An 18,294-nucleotide genomic window follows, 5' to 3' on the forward strand; every position below is an offset into this window, starting at 1 on the left:
GGGAGAATTAGCTGAATTAATTAAGTGTGCCAACCATGGAAAGCAAGACATCTTTGACATAAAACACAGATGTAGGTCTTGTAGTAGAAACTGAGGGACAATTTTCCCTCCAACATTCAAATATTCAAATATACAACAAAGTCTGAAGAATTTAACAACGAAATCCTACCTAGATTCTCTGATGAATTGACCAGTCCATCTATCATCCCTCTATTCATTCATCAATCCTTTTTTTCATTAAGGTTCTATTTATTTACCATACTGTTCACCTATTTTGAGGTTCGGTTCAGTGAACGTTGGTAATTATGTAATCACAATCAAGATATAGAAGAACAGCTTCCTTCTCCTCACAATTTCCTCATTCAGTTCAGAATAGATGCCCTCCTCCCTGCCCTCGGCCCCTCACGAGAAACTGGTCGGAGAGATGTTGGGGGCACGAAGAAGGGTCCACGGCATCCGTAGGTCCTGATTCACCGTCTCTGAGCAGCAGGTCAAAGGAATCAGTGAATCAGTGCCTCTTACTAGTCTTACAGTGAAGCCTCGTCACTCCTGTAAGGTATTTTTCCCCACCGAGAAGGAAGGAAGGGGCTGGAGCTGCAAAGTGTGGATAGCAAAGGCTATATTGAGTACAGAGTGCATCCCGTCTGGCAAGGTTCCCTGGCCCTGAGGAAAGATGGAGGCCAGGGAAGTCGCAAGGAGTGGCCCGTGTGAGGGATATTTAAAGGGTCCCTAGGGTGGTCGAGCTAATATGACGTGGTGAAATCTCACTGGCTGGCAGACGGTCGCTGTTTTCCAAAGGGTTCCTGGGAAGTTTCTTTTGGCTCGCTTGGTTGTGGGTGGTCCTAGCCAAAGTTCTTGGGCCTGACCTTTCCCCATTATCCACCGACCTTACAACTCCGACCCTCGGCTCACTGGAATTGCCTACAGCAGCCAGAATTTTGCATCATTGGTTTCCTTAAACCCGCCAATTAAAAAAGATCTCATCTGTGTATATGACAGGAGAATAATAAACCAATGTCTGCGAGGGTTCTAGAACAATGCTTCTCCTCTGTGCTCTGGCCTCACCCCAAGACTGACTCCATAGTTCTGGGGGAAGGGGAGGCCAGAGTGATTATCTGCTAAAAGCCCCTCAGGGTCTTGTTTGCAGACAGGTGTGGACATCAGTGCCTGCCCGCTGACAATCATGTGTCCTTTGTATGTTTGACAGGTCGCCCATTGGCTGCCATGGCAGGGACCATCACTGCAGGTGAGACTTTGGTCATCAAAGTGTCTGAATTTTGGAAAATAAGATAAAAGGAAAAAAATGGGCGAATTATAAAATTAGTGAACTGAATAATGAAAAAAATGGAAATGCTAAAATATCTTTCTGCCTTTAGAAAAAGCTCAGTGTGGCAGCGTTCTCACTAACTCATCTGGAGCCATTAGGAACCCCCCGCAGAATGACATGCATGTCAACATGACCTGTGTGTGGGAGATCAAGGCAGACGCGTCTGACCACATACTGCTGGCGTTTCCGTACCTGAAGTAAGTTAAGTATGCAACGGAGTTAAAAATGCCCAGCATTGCTTTCTTGGCTGGTTCTCACAACTAAAAGCATCCTTTATGTCTCTTTATGTCTTATTTTGAAACAATTATAAACATACAAGAGTTACAAAAATAGTAAGAACCCCATGTCCCCTTCATCCAGCTTTTCCCACTGGTGGCATCTTAAAATAATCTTAGAGCAATAATAAAAGCACAAACTTGACATGAGTGCAATCCTGTTAGCTCAACTCCAGAACTCTTACTCAGTTTTCACCATTTTTTACATGTGTGTGTGAGTGACAGAGAATGAGATGAAGACACAGTGTGTGTGTGTGTGTGTGTGTGTGTGTGTGTGTGTGTGTGGCTCAGCCTGATGGTGAAAGATGCAGATTCCAGGAAATCTCAGAACAAATAAATGAGAATATTTCAGATGTTAATGTCATAGTCAAGGTTGATGTCCTTCATAGCTGAATGTCTTATGGAAATTCCCCCCCCTTCCCAGGAATAACTTAAACTATTTATTATTCTTGGATTTTGCTTCATCAAAACATGACTTGGGATGGAGGGCTTGTGGGACTGAGGCATGGATTGTTCTTCTGATTACAGCATTAGTGGCATCTGGACACAACTGGACAACCACTGACACAACCCAATGACTTCCTTAAAGCAAGCCTCTTGGGAAGTCAAAAGCTTATGAATGGCTTGTTTGGAACCTGGGGTCACGTGCTGCCCTGGCAGACCAGCACCCTCTGCCCCTGGGGTCACGTGCTGTCCCGGCAGACCAGCACCCTCTGCCCCTGGGGTCACGTGCTGCCCTGGCAGACCAGCTCCCTCTGCCCCTGGGGTCACGTGCTGTCCCGGCAGACCAGCACCCTCTGCCCCTGGGGTCACGTGCTGTCCCGGCAGACCAGCACCCCCTGCCCCTGGGGTCACGTGCTGTCCCGGCAGACCAGCACCCTCTGCCCCTGGGGTCACGTGCTGTCCCGGCAGACCAGCACCCTCTGCCCCTGGGGTCACGTGCTGTCCCGGCAGACCAGCACCCTCTGCCCCTGGGGTCACGTGCTGTCCTGGCAGACCAGCACCCTCTGCCCCTGGGGTCACGTGCTGTCCCGGCAGACCAGCACCCTCTGCCCCTGGGGTCACGTGCTGTCCAGCCAGATCACTCACCCTCTGCCCCTGGGGTCACGTGCTGTCCTGGCAGACCAGCACCCTCTGCCCCTGGGGTCACGTGCTGTCCTGGCAGACCAGCACCCCCTGCCCCTGGGGTCACGTGCTGTCCCGGCAGACCAGCACCCCCTGCCCCTGGGGTCACGTGCTGTCCCGGCAGACCAGCACCCTCTGCCCCTGGGGTCACGTGCTGTCCCGGCAGACCAGCACCCTCTGCCCCTGGGGTCACGTGCTGTCCCGGCAGACCAGCACCCTCTGCCCCTGGGGTCACGTGCTGTCCCGGCAGACCAGCACCCTCTGCCCCTGGGGTCACGTGCTGTCCCGGCAGACCAGCACCCCCTGCCCCTGGGGTCACGTGCTGTCCCGGCAGACCAGCACCCTCTGCCCCTGGGGTCACGTGCTGTCCCGGCAGACCAGCACCCTCTGCCCCTGGGGTCACGTGCTGTCCCGGCAGACCAGCACCCTCTGCCCCTGGGGTCACGTCCTGTCCTGCCAGATCACGCACCCTCTGCCCCTTCTGCCCAGAAGATGAGTTACCTTGGTTCCCCTGACCCTGCTCCTGGCCCTAGGCTTGTGGTACCCTGTGGTCTCGGGTCTCCGCGGGGGTGCACCTAGAACTCCAGTCTCTTCTTTCCTATTCCAGTTTCTTCCTGGAGAGAAAAAGTGAGCTAAAAGGAATCCACACTTCATTTGAATAAATGACAAGCTTTTAATCTACCCCCAGCCTCCGTTACATGAATGACTTAGAACAGTGGTCCCCAACCCCGGGCCTGTACTGGTCCGTGGCCCATTTGGTACCGATCTGCAGAGAAAGAATAAATGACTTACATTATTTCTGTTTTATTTATATTTAAGTCTGAATGATGTTTTATTTTTTAAAATGACCAGATTCCCTCTGTTACATCCGTAAGACTCACTCTTGACACTTGTCTCATAAATTCGACAATTATATTTAAAAATACCACAGTTTTTACACCGGTCGCATAATTTTATTGTGTGCATTTATCTGTCCCACCCTAAAGGCCAGTCTGTGAAAATATTTTCTGACATTAAACCGGTCTGTGGCCCAAAAAAGGTTGGAGACCACTGCCCTAGAGGGTCTGCCTTGGCGCATACCCCTAGGTCTGCTAGCGAGGGGACTGACAGGCACCTCTCGGGGTTTCTGTCCCCAGCCTGGACTGCACCGATGAGTACTTTGAAGTCCTGGATGGTCCTCCATCCTCGGCAACGTCCCTGGGCAAGACCTGCTCTGGCTTCCACCTCACCTTCGTGTCCTCCTCCAGCTCAATGACCCTCAAGTACTTCCGAAGCTTCAACAACTTAGGGAAGAGCTTTATTGCTTATTATTATTCTGCGACCAGAGGTAAGAATGGTAATTAAGAGCCAGAGCCTGGAGCTTCACTGTCTGCCCGGGACCAGTTAGGGCTCCACCTCTAGGACCTTGGGCCAGAAACTCCACCTCTCCGAGCCCCAGTCCCTTCCCTGTAGAATGGGGGTGATAAGATCACCATCCCCCCAGGCTTGTTGCGTGGGGTGCCTGCAATGACACAAGTGCAAGCTCGTTAGGGGTCCTCTGAGTGCTCAGGAACCAGCAGCTGCCTCATGGGCTAGTGAGTTTTCCTTAAGCCCTTTCTGGAGTTGCTCTGAGCCTAGCACTAGGCAGGTGTGCGAGGACCTGCAGGAGACAGTGTGGTGCCACCTAAGAGAGGCTCATGCACAGCGCAGAAGGAGTTCAAGACGAACACAGGTGACACAGTTACAGGACAAATAGAATAGAGTAGATGAAGGCAAACACATAGAATATACTAAATTAATGAGTGCAGGCATCTCAGCAAAAGACATTAGGAAAGAGAGAGGGAGACGACGCCAGGCTATAAAAACATGTTTGGGAAACTACAGAAAACAGCCTTAGATTTGTCTTTAAACCTGGTGAGGCTGTGGGTAGGAAACAGGAGGCGGCCTGGCCGGTGAGAGAGCTGCCTGAGCATGCAGATGACAGGGGTGTGGCGAGAAGGCAGATGGGAGCCAAACCGAGCGTTCTGATGGAACACAGTGTAGCCAAGGCTGGGGAATGACCCCAGTGGTGGTCAGGATAACAGCCAACACTTACTGAATGCCTATTTTGTGCCAGACAACATTTTAAGCCCTTGACCTGCATTATCCCGTCACTCCTCAGGCCAACCCAGGGCTCCTCTTTTCTCACAGATGAGGCACTGTTTGCCGCTGAGAGAAGAGAGGCCGAGCTCCTGGATGGTGCTTTCGGCATCCACCTCGGCCAAGATACTGTCAGGGTGGTTTCCTTTTAGCAAGCGCGAGGGTGACTCCCTGAGCAAGCATGGGAAACGTGCTATAAAATCAGCATCGAGATGCTCTAGGGCAGTGGTCCCCAACCTTTTTTGGGCCACGGTCCGGTTTAATGTCAGAAAATGTTTTCGTGGACCGGCCTTTAGGGTGAGACGGGTAAATGTATCACATGACTGAGACAAGCGTCAAGATTGAGTCTTAGAAGGATGTAACAGAGCGAATCTGGTCATTGTTTAAAACTAAAAGATCGTTCAGACTTAAATATAAATAAAACAGAAATAATGTAAGTTATTTATTCTTTCTCTGTGGACCGGTACCAAATGACCCACGGACCGGTACCGGTCCGCGGCCCGGGGGTTGGGGACCACTGCTCTAGGTCACAGAGTCGATGAGGAGAAGTCACTATAACGGACGTTGAACAGTTATTGACGATGGTTTCCTTGTATTTGCAGAGCTGGTTTCACCGACCGCACATCCGATCAGTGAGTCCTGTTTACCGCCGTTCCTCAATCTTTAGTCCTAGTTCATGTTTCTTCCTCTGTCCCGGTTCCTGGTGCTTCCACTGTCATAGCTTGATCTCTTTCCTACACACGTCCTAACTGCCCGCACAAATCTACCGCGGCTGAGAGATTCTGTCCACACGCTTGTCACGAAGACGATGCTCACTCACAGTGGGGCCGAGTTACACATATAACAACTGGGTCACTGTTTACCGATCATTGTTGATTTGATTTCCTATCAAAAACAATGGGACACACCTAATCAGACCTTCCACATTGAGGGAAAGTCGACAACAGCAAAGTGAGGCAGAAGCACGGCGGGAGGAAGGGCTGTTCTCCCGGCGGGACAGGTTGCCGAGGCACGTTAGCACAGAACGGCACGATTTGAGTGTCCTATTTCCAGTGACGGGACAGAAGAGGGGCACATTATTTCTGTTGGATCCCACACACCTGAAAGGTATCAAGACCCCCATATAAAGAAAGTTTGATTTCAGAGGTCACTTCTTGTAGATGGGACGGCCCTGCCCGGGTCTTCGCTGAGTGGAGAGCGCTCTCAGAGTGCTGCCTCCGTGTCTCGCCCAAGCCCGCCCGGTGGGTTTAAGACTGTTTTCTGTGTCCGCAGCAATCCCAACAGCAACACCCAAGATGGTAACAGCAGGACCAGGTGAGCCCTGGAAGGCATCCGCTCGTTTCCAGGTGTCCTTTCCTCTTGGTACCTGCTTCGTGGGTGGAAACTGGACCAATGGCAAGAGGTTTACCTAGTTGCAAATGGACCGGATGGCTCTATCCAAAATTTCTGAACTATTGGGAACTATTGTTCTAGCATCCCAGAATGAGCAAATTTTATTTTATTTTATTTTTCAGAGCCCTTAAATCATCAAACTCTGAGCAGGTTACAGTGCCTTCTAGTGGGATTCTCCTTACCTTACATGGCCAGTCATGGTCATAATTAACCTCACACCCACATTCCTAATAGATTTCTTAAAAGGGAGTGGAGTGTCACAGACACTTAGAGGTAATAGGACAGAATAGCGGAGGAAAAAAAATATAGTGAACTTTGGAATTAGGAGACCTGAGTTTAGATCTGCTACTTACTGGACATGGGATTTGGGGTGAATTGCTTTGCTTTTCCAACTATCAGTTTCCTCATAGATGAACTTGGTATACCAGTACTCTTCCTGAGTGCCTATAAGGTGAACACACAGACAGACAGACGAGTGCCTCACAAAACCACAAATCACTGTGCATGTTATTTATAATGTTGTTCTGCATTTAGCCAAAACAGCCCTGTTGGGCACGTCTCTCTGGTTCAATAGCTACTCACTCAGTTAATGGACATTTTAGACTAAATGCTATTTTGACAATTCTAGTGATTTAACAAATCTCCAACGGAGGTTGACTAATTGACTGACCTTTTACCGAGTTCTCCCTCCCTAACAGTAGCGCAGGGGTGGGAAGCACAAACAGCTCAGGGGAGGTGTGCAGTGTCCCCAGAGGGCAATGGTCACCAGGTCTCTGTCTGCAGGGGACTGGCCAGAGCTGCGACTGGTGGACAGCTCAGGCCGGTGCTCAGGACGCGTAGAGGTCCTCCACCAGGGGGCCTGGGGCACCGTGTGTGACGACCTGTGGGATCTGAACGAAGCTGAGGTCGTGTGCCGGCAGCTGGGGTGCGGTCGGGCCGTGTCCGCCCTGGGGAAGGCCCACTTCGGCCCGGGCTCTGGAGACATCCTCCTGGACAACCTCCAGTGCGCTGGGGTGGAGCGCTACCTGGGCCAGTGTGCCCACTCGGGCTGGGCGGAGCACAACTGCGGCCACCACGAGGATGCCGGTGTCACCTGCTCAGGTAGCCTCTCCTTCTTCAGAGAGTCCCTGCCAGTTCCAAAGGGCTTCAAGACCACCCGTTAGAATTCAGAGTTAGCCAGGGACAAGACAGGACCCTCAAATGTATATCATTCCAGTTTTGACTTGATCTCTTCTAATTTGGCTAAATAGATAAGATTTTAAGTGTTAGCCTTTCAGAATAAAACCTCCTAATTTTCTAATGTGGTAATAAGAATTCCCAGAGGTGTGTGTGCTTCACTGGATACAGACATGTGCAGAGAAGATATTTAGTCACAGGGACATTTAAGGAGCTTGTTATCAGGTCTTTCATTCAAAGGGGCAGCTGCGGCTGTCAGGTCGGGGAGACATCAGGGCTGGAAAGACCCGTGTCTGACTCTCAGAGCTGGCGCGACTCTCGGACTGCCTTGGGCGACATCTAAATGCCCAGCTCCTTTGCTAACACCTTCCTCGCTCAGTCACACCACCCAGGAAGTCAGTGAGCTGAAATGGCTCGTTTTAATTGCCTTGTGACACTTAAAAGAATACTTTGGACTTAGGTGCAAACAGTTAGCTAGGAATAATTTAGTCCACTCTGGAATGCCTATTAATAACCCTCTCTGATAATGAGAACCCTTTTGGTAAACTAGCAGCTGTAATGCCTGATGTGACTTGAGAGAATCAGAAACCATAACCCGAAGTGGCACTTGTCATACAGAATTGCCGATGTGAGAAGCAGCTGGCTGGATATGTCAGTGCCCACTACCTGTGACCTCCAATTTGAGGCACATGTTACTAAGTATTGTCCTGCTTGCTGTACATTCATCTGTCCAACTTTTTGCCTGGTGGTGCCTTGTTACTGTGGCACATCTAACCTAGTTGCCGTCTCATGGACCACCTGCAACTGCCAAGCTTCTTTGTCCTGGAGGGTGACTGTTTAAATCTGTGGTACCCCCAAAGACTTCCCAAAGTGAAGCTTGTCTGCTACAAGGTGGGTAATTGAGGTCATATCATCACAAGTGTACCCTTCCCATCTGGCCATCTTTGTCACAGTGCTGGAGCAAGCCAGCCACCAGAGAGAGCTCTCTGTCCGGGCCACGGATGAGTCTGTCTCCCAGGATGATGTTATTCAAAGGCACTAACTCTGTGTCAGATTCATAAACACTTCTAAGGATGTAGTTAAAAATCTTTGTCTTCGGTTATGAGAAGTCAGGATTTCTGAAACACACTGACATGTTGATTCTCTCTCTAAACAGATGCTGAAGAATCACTAATTAACAGTCCAGGTAGGTCACACTGTTTTGTTTCTTTTTTTTTTTTTTTTGATGGAACTTAAATGGCAGTTGTTTTGATTTGTCCTTCATCTAGCCTTCCAGCTCAAAGGTCATTCTCTGTCTAAACCACAGAGATGTTCTCACCATGGGGATGTCGCTCGAAGGTCTCGTTTTGATGTATTACTTCTGACTGTTTACATGTGATGATGGCTATGCATGTGAGAGATTACACACAGGAACAATATGGCGTGTTGGGATTGTTTGCACACTCTTTTCCCTCTGATTCAAAGGCCTTTCCCCAACTCCCTCCCTGAGCGGCTCCTCCTCACTCTTGTAGGAGGGTCTCCCTGCCCACAGCTCCTCCGCTCGTTCATCTCTCCCCTCGGGGCACCCTATTCTTTCCTGTCGCTGCAGTCATCACAGTGTGGGATAGCGTGTTTGTAACACAAACACGAGACTTAAGGCTCCCCCAGGGCGGGGACCATGGCTCTTTGGTTGATAGCAGTATCATCAGGGCCTAACACGAAAGGTAATCAATCAGAACCATTGAAATAAAATTAGACTAGCAGAAGATGTCTGCAACTCAGACACACAGAAGCAATGTGAGGGACAGACCCGGAGGTTGAAGACCAGAGCATGTATCTCCCCAGCCCCATAGTCCTGCTGGCCTCGGAGGCCTGGTGCTGGAGATGCCAGGAGAGTCTTTTGGGGACTCACACCCCATCTCTGTCTGCAGGGGACTGGCCAGAGCTGCGGCTGGTGGACGGCTCAGGCCGGTGCTCAGGACGCATAGAGGTCCTCTACCAGGGGGCCTGGGGCACCGTGTGCGACGACCTGTGGGACCTGAATGAAGCCGAGGTTGTGTGCCGGCAGCTGGGGTGCGGTCGGGCCGTGTCCGCCCTGGGGAAGGCCCACTTTGGCCTGGGCTCTGGAGACATCCTCCTGGACAACCTCCAGTGCGCTGGGGTGGAGCGCTACCTGGGCCAGTGTGCCCACTCGGGCTGGGCGGAGCACAACTGCGGCCACCATGAGGATGCTGGTGTCACCTGCTCAGGTAGCCTTTCTCCCCTCAGGCAATAATTTCAGATGTTGTGAATAAAGGCAGTTTAAAACCATGCATCCCAGATAGAATTTTCATTCATCCATCCATCCATTTATCTATCCATCCATTTATCTATCCATCCATTTATCCATCCATCCATCCATCCATCCATCCATCCATCCATCCATTCATCCATCCATCCAACCATCCAATCATCCAACTACCCAACCATCCAACCATCCATCCATCCATCCATTCCTCCATCCAACCATCTATCCAATCATCCAACCATTCATCCAGCCATTCATTCGTCTGCTCATTCTTATATCTAACAATCTTTGAGCTTCCACTCTGGCTCTGGGCTCAGTCACACATCCTGCCATGCACAGCTCCAGGTTGCTTATGGGAGGTCTCAAAGGCCAAGGACCCTGCCAAAGGAGGGCTGGAAATGCCCAGGGGAAGTTCCGGTGCTCTGATCCCATACCCATAAAGACCATGGTCCTTTACCCATGCCCCTGTTACCCCGTGTCCTCTGTGCTTTGGATTCACTGAAGTGACCTATTGTCTTTCTTTATACACTCAGATGCAGATCTGCCTCCTCCTACACTGCCAGGTATGTCCATATTTTTTTCTAGTCCAAGAAACTTAATAACATCACATATGTATGAGTGTTGAGAACCAGACACTGTTCTGGGTGCTTTTATAACTAATAAAATAACTAATTCCTTTTATAACTAATTTAATCCCAACAATAACCCTGGAGGTAAGGACTTTGATTTATTGCCATTTTCCAGATAGGCAAATTGAGACAAGAAAGTAATGTCCGAGAACTAGCCAGTGGATTTGAACCCAACATTTTGGTGCTCTTGGGCACTAATCTCATTTACAACTCCTAAGTATTGGCCCCACCTACATAAAGACCAAGTGAAACTAGAGCAGAGATGGGAGACATTTTGCTCAGATTGTTGGTAATCCTCAGGACACTCCTGCAAAAGGTATTTGATACTGTATTTTATAGAAGAGAAATTTGAGATGCAGAAAGGTTAAGTAACTTTCCTGAGATCACTCAGCAAGTTCGTGGTAGAACCAAGTTTTAACACTAATCAGTCTGACACTTAAATACATGCTCTTGGAGATCTTATGACTTCTGCCTGTTTTCAAAGAGCTTATAACTTAAGGATGAAATGATATCCATCTGTAATAAAAACCAAAGATTATAAAGATCAGACCAACACATGTGACATACATTCTGAAATGATTCTGGAGGTGAATGGACAGGCATTTCGTTTCATTGCATTGCAGCAAACATTTCTGAGCATCTGTGCTGCAGCAGGCATCCTGCTGGGGCTGCTGCCCACTGCTTTCCAGCTGCTGGTCCATCAGAAATCTCACGCCAGTCCACAAAAGAATGAACCACCCTGACGCTAGACAGTCCGTGGACCACCCGTTGAAAATACTGTTAGCTTATTTAATCTTCACAGCTGAGGATTAGGGAGATCAAGGAGCTTGCCGAAGATAACTCGATTAGAAGGTAGCAGAACTAGAATTTTCAAGCCTCTCTCTTGCTCTCTGAGTGCACCTGGCTGTCCCCACAGAGCTTCAGAGAACACACGCAGGTCACGAGTCATTGGCAGGAGGCTATCTCTCGGTCACTTGCCTGAAGAAAACCTAGTTATGTTCTGGGCGTTTCTGGGGACAGCCAGCTTTGTATGTTGGGGTCATGAGTGAGAGAGGTAGGACTGTCTCTAGTTAAAGGGCCATCCATGGTCAGGGTCAAGGGCAGCAGATATGCAAATGAACATTCATCTGTAGTTTTCTCATTTCATGTAACTAAGCTGAGCTTAAAATTCCATGGGTGACAGGGAAATGTAGAAGACAGTGCTGAGTGAAAGGAGCCGTCTGGCTATCATTGTTACCTCCCCTGGTTTTCCTTTCTAGGTCTTTCTACAGCTCCTCAGGACCACATAGCAGGTAATGGCTTGTTTTAAATGGATATGGTAACTCTATGGGAAGAGAGCCATCAAACTAGATGCTGGGTGGTGTGCCCAGGACATGGCCCCAAGGCGGGCACAGTGGAAGCCAGGGCAGCCCAGACCTCGGCCGGAGGAGCCCGCGGTCCTCCCCGCAGCCTTGCTGAGGCATAGAGCATCAGGACCTCTAGTGCCTGTAAATAGTGACTTTTTGTAACTTAAGGAACGGGCTGGGAAGGAGGCATGTGGACCTGCTCTGGTCAGAGCAGGCTGGAGGGTGACGAGAGACTTGAAGGGCATGTGGCTCAGTCCACCTGCCACACTCAGCCAGCCCTCTCTGGGGACAGTCTGGTAGCGGGCACCCACAGTGGGCACCAGTCCGTCACCCCCTGGCATGGGTAGAGGTTTCAGGCAGTCTGAGTCCTGGGGATTTCAATGTCTGGCCTGACTCCAGTTATTATAACTTACAAATGCAATCGGCAATAGAGCTATCAGACGACTGGGCGTGTCACCGCTTCCTGTCACCCATCGCAAGGAAGACCGGGCATCTGTTTAATTCTGTGACAATCACAAGTTGGCCAAGGGAGAAGAGGACGAAGAAAATTAAGAAACTTAATGATCTAGGGACAAGGCACAGTGTGTTCCAATTTTTTCTAAAATACTCTGACGCTTCTAAGTTGTCTGCTTTGTGTGTGTGTGTGTCTCATACTGCTTTAAATACATATGTGTGTGGAAATGTATATCTTTCTATATTAATAGGACTATGGAAGAGTTAGATCTCACTATTATCTTTTTATTTATTTATTTATTTATATTTTTTTTCTGAAGCTGGAAACGGGGAGAGACAGTCAGACAGACTCCCGCAGGCGCCCGACCGGGATCCACCCGGCACGCCCACCAGGGGCGACGCTCTGCCCACCAGGGGGCGATGCTCTGCCCATCCGGGGCGTCGCTCTGCCGCCTGGGGCAGAGGCCAAGGAGCCATCCCCAGCGCCCGGGCCATCTTTGCTCCAATGGAGCCTTGGCTGCGGGAGGGGAAGAGAGAGACAGAGAGGAAGGAGGGGGGGTGGAGAAGCAAATGGGCGCTTCTCCTATGTGCCCTGGCCAGGAATCGAACCTGGGTCCCCCGCACGCCAGGCCAACACTCTACCGCTGAGCCAACTGGCCAGGGCCGATCTCACTATTATCTTGTTCAACTGATATAAATCCCAAAACCTGTAAATTCCCGTCTCAGTAGATATTAAGTTAAAGGAAACCCAGTCTACCTAGAAAAAAATGATGAAAAAATACGTAAAAGGGAGGTCCCTGTACCTCCCCAAGCAGTCCTCAGTGTTCGCCTCTCCTGGGTCTCCAGTTCATCGGACCACAAAACCGTTTCAGAGCCTCTTGTTCCCCACTCCTCCCCTTCCCCAGTCACGTTCCACCCCCGTCTCTCCATCTCTCCTTCCCGGGTCTCACGCAGCTCGACTCTGCCTCTCTCCTGGCAAGTGAGAGTCCTTCCAGTTCAGAAGGAGGGGGGAATAGTAAATAGACTGGACAGATATAATATTTTCTTTGCCAAGTGGTGGGGGAGCGGAGGGCAAGGCAAGGAGCTCTCACACATTAGTCCTTCTTGACTCACCATAATTAGATGGACAGCAGGCATTTAGGCTCAAGATCTATTCAGACAGCCTTGCGTGTGGCGACCCCAGGGGAACCACTGCCTGACTGTACCAAGCCACCACACCGGGGGGAGCTGGTCATTGCTGAGATCACACAAGTGGTGCCATGTGGACAGATCTGATGGCCTTTTCCTTGTTGTTCCAGGAGGAAGTGACACTTGTGGAGGGGTCATCTCCAGCCACTTTGGCTCGTTTTCCAGTCCAAAGTATCCAGAAAGCTACCCCACGAACACCCAGTGCGTCTGGGAGATCCACGTGGATAAGAACTTCCGCATAAAACTCATGATTCCAAGTTTGAGGTAAGAAACCAGCTTTTTAGGAAAAGACGCCATCTAAATAAGGATATGGGTTTGTGAGATGATAATAAAGATATTTCTTTCATTGCAAAACCCTTTGGGCCGAAAGCAGAAACACACAAAACAATGCTCTTTTAGTGGAAGCTCGGTCAGTTCTGTAGTGCTAGCCAGTGTCTTACTTCTGGCTTGAAAAAGTCAAGAAGTGGTCTACTACCATATTTGTCATCATCTTATTTTGATAGTTTTCCTTTTGATTTTTTTTTTTCTTTTAAAAGTACCACAGAAATCCTCCTCACCAGCTTTGGGCTTACTGTACACCAGGTACCAATATTTATCCACTAGGACTTTCTCTTTCTTTTATTTAAACTTGAAACAGTTAAGAGGCTTTCCCCACTCACAACAGCCAACTACTCCAGCCACGGGCCCTGCATCTTCTAAAGCTAAAAACGAGATGGTGTTATTGCCTCAATTCTGACATAAAGAGAATAGATTTCCCAAAGCTGTTGTCATTTTTTTATCTTCCTGACATTACAAAGAGAGCTGTCTTTCTTAGTGTTAGCTGTGTGTAAAGCCCTGTATCCTGTTCTTCGTCATATTTCAGCATCACGATAACCCTAGGATAGATGTGCTTGGTGTCCCCATGAGAGAGGAGATCACAGAGGATCCCTCGGGTGCCCATGCTAACCCTCACGTCTGTCTGAGGTCAGAGCCCCAGCCACTCACCATCCCGTGAGCAGAGCAGGCACGGAGCCCCTCTTCCTGCATATGACACACCGTGCCACCAACACAGCAGTGCTACCAAAGGCTGTGATGTCCTCCGTCAGCACGCACAGTATTGTCCCTCAGTCCATGGGGTCAGACCTGCTCTGTGCCAAAGAATATCCTGGACACGTGTTACCCGAAGGACACTGATAGCCTACAAGGAAGTGAAAACCTTGAACCTGGACCTCCAGAGTCAGCCATGTTATCAATCGTCTATCCCTTCAAAATCACCCTTCAGACACATCCCTTCTGAATGGCCAACCAAAGTGCAACTACTCTTCTATAGTATGCTGATGTTACTATTTCAAAATCATATTTTCTCTTCCCAAGAATGTGGATATGAAAAAGGGCGTAAAATGCAGAGGTAGAAAAACTTGGCCGTGATGTCAAGGACGTGTTGAGCGTTTGACTGCTGAGCGTTTATTTGCAATGTATTGAATACATGTGCATTTTGTGATGTTCCCTGTAGGTCGTGATTGGCTAAAGTTATGATTTTTACACTTCTGTTACTAAGTCATAACCATAAGTCTCACCCCTTCCTCAAAGAAAATAAGAGTTCTGATAATAAGGCATCTGAAAAACTTAATTGATATTTGATATGTTGATGTGCAATTTAAAACACAATGCAAACATTTAATTCTATGATTGCCATGCTTTTTAAGCTTTAAGATCTAGTAGGTTCTAGCGTGCGGCTAACCCTCCACTTTGATCCCCCCACTCCAGCATGGAAGATATCCTTGGGTGCCCCTACGACTCAGTGGAAATCTTCGATGGCCCCAGAATCGCCTCGCTGTCCATGGGGAAGTTCTGTGCTCCAGGAGCGGTGATGTTTTTCTCCTCCTCAGACATCCTGACAGTGGTGTTCCGGAGTGATTCTATGATCACCAACACGGGCTTTTATGCTCTGTTCAATGTGATTCCACGGGGTGCAGGAGAGTCAGGTAGGAAGTGCCAAGTAGGTTTTTGGTCTTGAAAAGACAGAACAGTTTTCTAATTTGAGGGACTTCCCTATCAGCAGAGGCCTGGGATTCAATTGTTAAAGACCCTCCTACCTTGCCCCGTCAGCTCTGCACCATAGCTGCTGGATTTTCCCGCTAAGAGTGCCACATGGGTAATTGAAATAAGGTGATGATGGTCCAGCCTGTCTGTGAACAGGCAGGCTGCTAGCCTCCACAGGGGAAAGCTGTGTGCCTGTGCCCTCCCTACCCTCCACGTGGGAGCTGTCCAGAGTGCTGAAACCCAGAAGCCATACTTTCCTGAAGAATCTACTTCTCTTCACCAGCTGCATCACCTCCTTCCTACCCAGGACTCACCCAATGACGGCCCTATAAGCTGTCATTCCAGAGCCAAGTCCAGTTTGTACCCAGCAAGCATGCCACCTGTTGATTGTGGGGCTTTTGGTGGTCAGGGGCCCTTGCAGGATCTCTCGTAACTTTTTTTGGAAAACCAAGTGCCTGGCTGCAGTTGAAGCTGAGGGTGGGAGGGTGAGCATGTGTTTGTGTCTGGGTAAGGAAAGTTTTTATATATTTGACCCATAAAGGCATGTTTGAGATCTTGCCTTGGGGAGGTTAAGATCCAGCATTTGAAATCCAGTCCACTTGTTGACTCAAGATCATCCTTTGCTTATCCAACAATATTGACTGCAGCCTTAGTGTGTGCCAGGCCCCATTTCAGGTGTCAGAGACTCAGAGCAGTACAGCACGCTTCCCTCGTGGAATTTACAATAGTGTGGATGTGGTGAGTGGGGGAGGGTCAAGACACAAGAAACAAGTAAATAGGCAAGAGGACTTGGGGGAGAAATAAAGCCTGGGGAGAAATAAAGATCCAGGCAGGGTCGTAGAGAGTGCCTGGTGTGGAGGAGGGACTCCTGTGTGGTGGGTGAGGGTGGGTGGCCTCCCGGAGGAGGCAGTGCATGATAGATGACAATGAAGAGGCGTTCTAGGCAGAGAGAAGAGCAAACGCAAAGGCTCTCAGGAAGGAAAGAGAAACAGAAAGGCCACAGTGACAGATCCTGCGGACACAGGAAGGGGAAGTTGTCCCTAGGGTGTCTCCAGGAGACAGTGGGTGATTCCAGCTGGCCACTGAAATAGCCGTTTCCCACGTCAGGTAGTCACAGACACCCGGTGGCCCACTTGCCTTCAGGGAATTAAAACTATATTTATTCAAGCACTTATATAAGGCACATTTTTAAAAAGCAGCTTGGAAAACACTTCCCTGGTAACCCAGCATTGTGACGCAGAGAACCCCGTGCAAGGTGTGCAGAAAGCATGGTGGGCTGGGGGCCTTAGGTTCACGGTCTCATTGACTAGTCTCTAAGATATATGCCACCGAGTCCCAATTTTATAATTTAATAGATGTGGAAACTGAGGCTGGAAAGATGAAGAAACTTTTCAAAGGTTACGTGTCCAGGGAGCAGTAGAGCTGACACTCAAACCCTCCTCTGCTTCACCCTTAAGCCCTACGCCCAACTCACTACAGAATCATGGCAGCCGTAAGGCTTTGCTCTTGCACTTACTTGCCTTAGTCATGAATGTGGGAGCTGGAAACTCTATTTGAAACTTCCCAAACTCAAAAATGAAACCTTGTTCTGTTTAGAAGAGGGACTGAAGCTGCGGCTGGTGGGCAGTTCTGGACGGTGCTCAGGACGCTTGGAAGTCCTCCACCAGGGGGCCTGGGGCACCGTGTGTGACCACCTGTGGGACCTGAACGAAGCCGAGGTCGTGTGCCGGCAGCTGGGGTGCGGTCGGGCCATCGCTGCCCCTGGAAAGGCCTATTTCGGCCCGGGCTCTGGAGACATCCTCCTAGACAACATTCAGTGCTCAGGAAGCGAGAGCCACCTCGGGCAGTGCCCTGGCTCCAGCTGGTCAGACCACCCCTGTGGGCACCAGGACGACGCGGGTGTCATCTGCTCAGGTAGCCTCTCCTTCCACGGCAGGCTCTCTCTGATCTTTCGGGCAGTGGCATCTTGGTGATGGATGAAGGGCAGGCACAGAGCAGGGCCAGCGAGGCTAAGTTCAGTGGCCTGACAGGTGAATGTCCCTCAGCCAGGTTGTCAGAGGTCACTGAGAGCCTGATTCTATTCTGAAGACACACACCAGGGCAGCACCATGGCAGGGTCGGTCTCTGTAACCTCTCCCACAGTCTCAACACGCCTTTGTGCTTGCTTGTGTGACAGGATGCCTGCCAGCTAGAGACCTGCCCAGCTAGAAAGTCATCACCTCTTTGTCTCCATAGAATTGAGTAACAGATTTCCTAAATGTCCTTTTCTTCACACGTGCAGATGCTGGGGACTGGGCTCCAGCTGTGACTCCTACACCCCCAGGTAGGTCGGACACAATATCTCTGCAAAGTGAATAAGTTGACCTCTGTCCTGACCTAGACCCTGGTGGATAGTGACCTAGACAATAGAACCACCCAGGAAGCTGAACATCCCCAGTGTCCAGGCTGCACCCCACACCAGTCTCATCAGAGGCTCTAGGGTCACTCCTGTCATTAGTTATATTTGAAGATTCCCATGGGAATCTTCCAATGGGCAGCCAAGGTTGAGAACTGGCGGCTTGGGCAACAGCCTAAGAGTTATATTTCCCAAATGAAATGACATTCAAAACTCTCCTCTCTGAACAGTGGAGCAAGGAAGGACAGGTTCATTCAGTTCGACTTAAGTATGTGGTGATTTTATGATGCTAAGCTCTTCCCTGATTTTCTTTGGTTTTGATTTTTGCAGCTGTAATTCCTCAAGCTTCTATACCACAAGTTAATTCTTTTGATGCAAGTAGAACCTTTACAGGATGGAAACACTTTGGTAAATGCAGAATAGACCTCTGTCTGTCCTGACTTCCATGAGGGGAAGGAGCTGGTGGGTAGGCACCCTCACAGAGGGTGTGAATTCATCTGGCTTGCGTGGCAAGAAGCTGGGAGAGGGTTAATGAAGTATGAGCTGGCCACCCGCACCTGCCACGTCCAATCCCATTTCCAG

The 18,294-nt window shown here is 49.6% G+C and overlaps 1 protein-coding gene across 1 annotated transcript in view; it reads left to right on the forward strand.

Moving 5' to 3' along the window:
* LOC136310682 (deleted in malignant brain tumors 1 protein-like) overlaps positions 1-18,294 on the forward strand; it is an 81,997-nt gene that overhangs the window by 25,148 nt on the left and 38,555 nt on the right. Inside the window, exons 16-30 of the mRNA XM_066239523.1 lie at positions 1,208-1,246; positions 1,377-1,524; positions 3,864-4,054; positions 5,448-5,477; positions 6,118-6,159; positions 7,021-7,338; positions 8,570-8,599; positions 9,324-9,641; positions 10,213-10,242; positions 11,568-11,600; positions 13,406-13,559; positions 15,042-15,259; positions 16,914-17,231; positions 17,599-17,640; positions 18,043-18,120. Coding sequence (XP_066095620.1) covers positions 1,208-1,246; positions 1,377-1,524; positions 3,864-4,054; positions 5,448-5,477; positions 6,118-6,159; positions 7,021-7,338; positions 8,570-8,599; positions 9,324-9,641; positions 10,213-10,242; positions 11,568-11,600; positions 13,406-13,559; positions 15,042-15,259; positions 16,914-17,231; positions 17,599-17,640; positions 18,043-18,120 — 1,989 coding nt within the window. The remainder of the gene's footprint in view (positions 1-1,207; positions 1,247-1,376; positions 1,525-3,863; positions 4,055-5,447; positions 5,478-6,117; positions 6,160-7,020; positions 7,339-8,569; positions 8,600-9,323; positions 9,642-10,212; positions 10,243-11,567; positions 11,601-13,405; positions 13,560-15,041; positions 15,260-16,913; positions 17,232-17,598; positions 17,641-18,042; positions 18,121-18,294) is intronic.

This window comes from Saccopteryx bilineata, chromosome 7, assembly GCF_036850765.1.
Source record: "Saccopteryx bilineata isolate mSacBil1 chromosome 7, mSacBil1_pri_phased_curated, whole genome shotgun sequence".
In the NCBI taxonomy this organism is placed as follows: Eukaryota; Metazoa; Chordata; class Mammalia; order Chiroptera; family Emballonuridae; genus Saccopteryx; species Saccopteryx bilineata.